This window comes from Aplidium turbinatum, chromosome 17 (genome assembly GCF_918807975.1).
Source record: "Aplidium turbinatum chromosome 17, kaAplTurb1.1, whole genome shotgun sequence".
Classification (NCBI taxonomy): domain Eukaryota; kingdom Metazoa; phylum Chordata; class Ascidiacea; order Aplousobranchia; family Polyclinidae; genus Aplidium; species Aplidium turbinatum.
In genome coordinates this window covers 7,350,557-7,357,975 of record NC_137488.1, presented here as the reverse complement: position 1 = coordinate 7,357,975, position 7,419 = coordinate 7,350,557, and the positions used below count along the sequence as shown (strand labels likewise).

The 7,419-nt window shown below is 37.0% G+C and overlaps 1 protein-coding gene across 1 annotated transcript; it reads right to left on the bottom strand.

Annotated features, from left to right (window-relative positions):
- Positions 1-1,072: 1,072 nt before the first annotated feature.
- On the bottom strand, positions 1,073-5,598 carry LOC145786621 (DNA-directed RNA polymerases I, II, and III subunit RPABC3-like). The gene is made up of 4 exons (XM_082598310.1): positions 5,580-5,598; positions 2,714-2,879; positions 1,929-2,078; positions 1,073-1,426 (listed from the first exon to the last, which is right to left on the bottom strand). Exons 2-4 carry the CDS (start codon positions 2,852-2,854, stop codon positions 1,259-1,261), a joined length of 459 nt encoding a protein of 152 aa, XP_082454436.1. The 5' UTR covers positions 2,855-2,879; positions 5,580-5,598; the 3' UTR covers positions 1,073-1,258.
- Positions 5,599-7,419: the final 1,821 nt, after the last annotated feature.

The window sequence follows — 7,419 nt, the reverse complement described above, 5'->3', positions numbered from 1 at the left end:
CTTTGGCGAACACGCCGTCTGGCTTCGCCCGCCGGCCGTCAAAACCCCCAAATGCCTGACTACGCCACTGATTGTTCATATCTGTTTTATCTTTTTCTTACTTTTTAATTCATTTTCGAATCTTCTGGCCCCCCCAGAAAAAAAACTCCTAGATCCGCGCCTGGTTGCGTCGAAGCACCTATAGCATAATCCTATATGATCCACAAGACAAGTCAAATTACACAGTGGTTAATTTGGTTTGGGAAAGCCTGAAGCAAAATTTTGTGAGGGGCACTTTTGCCACCACTTTCTTTTTGTGAAAAGTGTTAATACTGATAGTATTTTGTTTAGTGTTGGTCTAAAGCATCGCGGATATCTATATAGCATTGAGATAATCGCATGTTTTTATTTGGTAAATTTCACATTAAATGTGCCAGCACCGGCAACATTTTTTTGAAAATCAACAAGAACCAGCTGCGTTGATGTGTCTTATTTCCAACGTTTATGACGCGATATGAAGTAGCCTAACTTTGAAGTAAATGTTACAATGATATGCACGACGGGAAGGGTTAAATGTTTTAACGTAAATAGTAGCCTAACAGGCACCATACGTTTCTTTTTACTGTCATATGTTGTAATTCGAAATTGCCGGGCAATGTGCAACAGCAGCTTATCCTGATGCTCCACTGCTGTTAAAATGTGCTGTTTTGTTCTAACCGTATAGCCTACATTAAGGAAATTAACCTACATTCTATGTAAAAAATCACGTGGAAGACAAGTTGTATACTTCTCAGTGCTTTGTTAACCTAATGATATTTTAAAATTGAAGAAATAATTTTACAAAAATAGTGAGAGTGTGATTCGAAAAGTAAGTATAATGTATTTTAAACAATTTCCAGTTGGTCTTTTCGTGCTGTGCGTCGAGTACAATACATTGAATGAAAAACTGCAAAAAGATTATACTAAAGGTTCTCAACCTTTGTACTCTCATTTACCCCAAGGGGTATACCAAATTTACACTCGATTAAGAATCCTTCACCGAAAACACATTTTGTCAGCGAGTTTACGTGACCGAAGTAAACATTCCACAATGCAAAATCACTCCGTCATTTAATCAGCTTTGAAAAGGCATCAATGAAAACGTCTTTCGAAGTCATAGGCTACTTGCTCCACCAGCAAAAGAGAGAGCAACAGCCGTAGCCTATTTCCACAACGCGATATTGTTCTCGTGGTGTGATGCATATCATGGTGATAATAATGCAAGCATTCACCGACTTCTTCAAAAAGCAAGCTTCTTTAACAAAATATATAGATTTTGATCCACGGTCATCCCATGCAAGTTGTTAGCGTCTCCTTGCAGTCGCATTAAAAGTCCCCCGAAAGAAACATAAGCGGACAGCCTGGAAGCCACGTCACCTCCGCTTTCGTCTCCTTCTATCCTGTACACCTAAACAATATTTTATGCATTTAAGACACAGTTATTGAAAAGGTTAAGATATCCACGCTCATGAGTTTTAAATCGAATCGTTTCAAAATGAACTTTACGTCCGGAATCAAACCATGAGAAATTGTAAGAACTCAGCAGTCCTGGCTTTCGGCATGCTCCTACAAACCATCAAAACAACCATAAAAATCATCAAATAAATAAGATTCGAATCCAAAAACTAATTTTTTTGTGTGGGGAAATAAAAACAAGATGTATGTTAACTATTGGAAAATAACGTTTGTACTAGTTGTGTTGCATGCAAATTATCCTATGTGCCCGTTACCAGTAAATGGAGAGCTATGTATTAGGTGTGCTGCTAACCCGTTTACTTTTCAAACATTAAAAGCAGGCGCGCAAATGACGAAAAATAACAGCACCGTCTTTTAATCTTAGCGTTTCTTCAATTGCAGAGCTGCCTATTTGCGGCTAAGTTACAAAAATACATTTAACATAAAAATTTTACCTTTCCGTACATGACATATTCAAATTGGTCAGCCCTTGAAGGTGTATTTTCCCACAGCGGGTTAAAATCTCCGTCCCCAGGCGTCCCGTCCTCATTAAGCGTTGTTGCAAGAACCAGTCGGAATTTATCTCCCAGTTCAAGAGGATATACCTAAAGGATTTATCAAAAATTAGGTGAACATGTGAGGAAAAACGCATACAAAATATTTGAATTCACAGGAGCATTTTCAAACTAGTTAATGGTATTTGACATGTGGTTCTGTTGCACAAGGCCTACAGTTACAAATCACTGCTTCAAATGTAGTGCAGTATAATTCAGTTTATGTATCAACACTCAACAGATAATCCAGCTAGTCATTTATTATTTAGTCCAAAAAATGGTTTCGTATAAACTTTTTTCATTCATCACCATTAATAAAAGTCCAGTTAGCACACCCAATTTTGACTTCCCATGCATGGAATTTGTTCACTGTAGAGTAGAAATAGTCACCAATTAATTATGAATAAACCCCTATTATAATTGAATAGAAGAATGTGGCCATTTCAAAGACATTCTCAGTTTTCCTTTGAATCTTGTGCAAATTTGTCTCAACTAAATTAATACACCACAAACCATTTATCTTTTGATATTAGTTTTTTTTCAGTTGTAGCTTGAGAATAACTGGTTATGCCCATGACACCTGAGCTGCATCTAAATTTGTCAGATTCCAAGACAGATGCATTAACCAAATTCTGCTGCATAAGGCAACACTTTCAACGTGTGGTTCATCACTGAGCAGCACACACCTGAGTATTGACATCTAAAATCAAATCCATTTTGAAAGATTCACTGTCACAATGCAGTCTTGATACTCTATCAAACTTTTTCCCTTCTGGATCTACGTCTTTGATATCGAAAATATCTTCAAATAATAATCCAGTTGCCATCGTGATCAATTCAGTTAACTAGAGTCTGACCAAATAACAAAATAATGCAATAGATCAAATTTCGTTTTTAAGGTAGATAATAATGTCCGGTCGTTTGGTCGACAGACATTTGGTCAACAAGACATTTGGTCGACAGGACATTTGGTCGGCAGACATTTGGTCGACAGGACGTTAGGTCGACAGAACGATTCATTTTAAGGTTAGGTTAGGGTTAAGGTTAGTTAACTAACCCTAACCTTAAAATGAATCGTTCTGTCGACCTAACGTCCTGTCGACCAACTGACTGTCGAAAAAATTTCTGTCGACCAAATGACCGGGTACCTATATTAACAACCTGTTTTAGCCTGATGCTGCAAGTTTGCTGTGGTAATAGCAATATACACTAGCTTTTGGAACACAGTTTTCTAGTCATGTGCTAACGAACGGTATTGAAATCAGTGTGTCATTGTTTATGCGGTTCTTTTGTTTGGCTTGAGGCTGCTGTCTTGAATGCTATCTGTCTTCAAACAACGACACACTGACCAACACCATCCGTTAGCACATGACTAGGAAACTGTGTTCAAAAAGTTAGAGCATATTGCTATTACCACAGCAAACTCACAGCATCAGGCTAAAACAGGTCGTTATTAACTACATTGTGAAGTTACAAAATAATGTTACTACAGACCTCACTAAATAAACAAGCATTACAAGTATAGATAAACTTAACAGACGAAATTGGAGGGGACTACTTCTCACTCTAAAAATGCCCCAAGATAGTCTGGATGACCACATACAAGCATAATTCAAAAATCACTTAAAGTTTAAACTGTGAAAATAATTCATATCAAACTTTCCTTGCCTACCTCAAAAAAGTTAATTATATCAACATAAGGTGTTAGCCTAGTCAAAAAATCAATGAGTGCAAGTGCAACATTAACTTTCTTTGTTACTATATATATTAGCCATCAAAGTGACGTCCAATTAATAAGTATCGCTCAGTAAGAATATCAAGTGAAAATAACAATGTGATACAAATGATATGAGGGGAGTTGGAAGCACGAACAGGTAATCTGATATGTTTAAGCAGCCTAATCAGAAGATTCCTTTTTTTCTATGCACCAATTGTAATCAGCTGATTAAACTAGCTTAAAGTTTATCCCTTAAACGATTTGAGATATATATCAGATAGAAAAATGAGCAGCTGACATAACAAGCATGAAAGTACAGCACAGAGGTTTTCAATCTTTTTACTCTGGCTTTATCATTTCTAATGACACGAAGATAAAGTTAACCCAGTTTGCTTTTTATGCATAAAATTTTGAGAATTATCAAGTATATATGTAGTATGGTTATGTCTTTTCTTCTTCAGTAAATTTACACCCGGTTAAGAACCCTTGGCTACCACATCCTTGATAAAAAGTGCACAAACAAGACAAGCACTGTTGAACAACATAAAATAAATGCAGTTAGCAATAAATTCATATTTTTCTTGTTTTGTCATCTTCTTTTGCTGAATAATGGAAAGGAAGCTTTGATAAATCAACTTTTAAGTTTAATTGCTTGCTGAATTCTTCTTCCAACAACTCATGTAAATATCCTCCATCATGAGCATACACCCATGTACGATTCACAAAATCATATCGTTTTGGGCCGCTTATGGGAGAAGACAACCAAATTTGTAAATTAGGTACTTGCTTATTGATGACGTATGTGCCAACATTGCGTGATACATGGATGGTTAATACTCCACTTTCTAAGCTGACATCAAATTCGTTTGGGACATTGTTTAATTGAGCAATATTATCAAAGTAGTCTGAAATGGAATCTAAAGTGATGTCACTGAATTTTTCATAATCTTTCTTGCACAAGGAACTGATGAAGCTTTTGGTTACATTACATAATGGAACAGAGTGTTTTGTTAGCACAAGGGTAGATCTGCTTATATTGGTAAACAGCCTTACAGCAATGTTCATATTTTCCGTCAAAAATATCTTCACCTGCAACAGCATTGTATGCAAATTACAAATACAAAAGCATTAAGTTTATATCACAATTCAAACCAATGCATTGATTCTATTCAATTTTCTTTGTCAGAATGCAAAAGAAATGATATTGTGAAAAAGAAATACAGTAACAAAACCAACAAGAGAAAAAGGTGGCAAAACCTTAATGGTTCAACACGTGCATGAAAAGATCTCATATTGCGGTATATGAATCGATAAATATACGGTAGTTAAGGTATAAGCACAGCCACCAAACCTGATTGCAGGGTTGGAAAAAACCATGATTTTTTTTAGATAAAAAAGCGTTGAGTCTACTTGGGGGAAGAGATCATTTTAGTAAGATAGCAGAATTATTTTTAACCCCTTGATTGATTGAAAGGCTTTGCTTTACAAGCGTTTCATCATTTTTATTATCATATTGTAAGCTAGCCTGTCTATTGCACATATTTTTAAGTAGGTGTGATATGTTGCTTTATACTAAATCATACTTGCGCATATCGAGATTGAGGTACATCTCAGACTGTCATTTCACTACACTAAGATCTTTCCTTACGTTTGAGCGCACATCACTTTGCCTTTTTGCCCAACTGATGCATAGCTTACAACCAGACTTTTTGCAAAGAAAGTTTAACTGTGTGATACATGTTACCGACATACCATACCAAAACAATAAAAGTTCAGATGGCACAAAATTGTAGTTTATTTTGCATTGAGAAGTTTGTACATAAATACAAGCTCACCAGCTTTTGCAGTGCCCAACCAATTTCGAACTTCTGATTGAACCAGACCAAAAGTGGAAAAAACTCGCTGAACGTCAGCACTAGGGGCTTTTGCTGCCAAAACTTTCAGAGCCATCTTTAACATATCACTGCTGATTCTGTCAGACTGAGACTTCCAACATGCCAAGGGTGTTACTGATTTGAGCACATCTTCTTGAAACATGTATGGTTTGAAAGGCCCAGTTTTAGCACGATAATTGAGAACTTCTGACAAAATGATTGGGCTAATGTCACCAGAAAATTCCATTGCCTCGTCAATTTTTTCCAAAGATAGTCTGCTACCTCCATATTGGGGGTCCAATATCATTAGATTTTTTTAATTAATTTTTTTGAATTTTATTGTTTGATTTAAATCAACCAACCCTGCCTGATTGCCAATGTTTTTACCATGCTCAATGCTCACTTCTTTGTATTATCTCCTGAGACAATTAAATTCACATATACATTTAGCTTTTCTTCAGCTAGTTTTAAACCAAACATTTAAAAATCCATGCTCCTTGATAAGTAGTATTGTTTTTCACTGCATCACAATGAAGCCAATATAAAAGCTTCTGGTCAACGCAAAATTTTAAACAATCAAAATCTTTGCTTTGTCAACTAAATGAAACGATCAATGGTTTACTACTCTACACTGGGTTTTGTATTTGAAATGATGTCAAACAATTTGCCTGGTAACAGTGGGCATTCCAGCAGCAAATTGTACAAAAAATGCTAAACAATGTTCAGAATAGCTAGCGCTAATGTGCTACTGCTACCATAGATAATGTCTATGCTGCTACCCGCGTTAAATAAACATGCTAAAATTTCAGTCCACTAGTGGAGAAAGTACAACAGCCTATGCCCTATATAGCACCACTAGTGGTTTTTTGGGGAGAAGAAAAGATGGTGCTAACACGGTCCTGGTTACAAGTTCCGGTATCGATCATCATAATTAAAATTTGGCTCCTTTATTTTTTCTCAATTATTGATGAATGACGGTTTTAGAGGTCGTTTACGCACTAAAACGTTCAAACGCCCTATGTTATAGGCTACATTTTTTTTTTCATATCTTTATCCTGCATTGCGGGAAAGCGGACTTGAGCGCTATGCATCGGTGTACGCCTTCCGACGTACACCTGACCCACGCTGCAGCCGACGGCAATGTCTGTTTCCGGTTGTCTACTCTACTTATGACTTAAATTTGGTACTACCCATTACTCGAAATCGATCACTGGGTAGAGGCAATTATCGTAAAGTTTGTTGCTGAGAAAAAAAACAGCAAGTGCGGGTGGCTGGAGTCGAACATGCAGGCTCTCGACTGCGAGCCCAACGCGCTAATCACTCGGCCACTGCTGCCGTTAAAGCCTGTTTTTTTATTCTTGTTAAACTTATCAAGTTCCTTATATGTATATATTTTAGCCCAGTCAGCAAACGTCATTGTATAACATCGTTGTTTTGAATCTTTATCCTCGGATTGACAAAGCCTTGGTAGATTATTCCTGGTATTTTCGCATAGGCCTACTTGTATAGAGGCTCTTTACACAGGGCCGGTTACCGAGATTGGCAGAGTGAAGTTTCCGATTGTTGAAATGTTATTGCCGGGGAATTATTCCATTCACTGTAGGTGCCGCTGAGTGGAAAGCAGTCTTGAAATGCACATCCAAGAATCGAACCAGCTGTGTGGTCATTTTAGCCTAGCCTAGATCAGGGCTTCCCAAACTGGCGATCAACGAACTTTAGGGGTAGCAGAAAGTGTACCGATTTTTCACAAAGTAGGCTACTCTATATTAACACTTCTGTGCAAGTTGTTAACTTTGAGAGT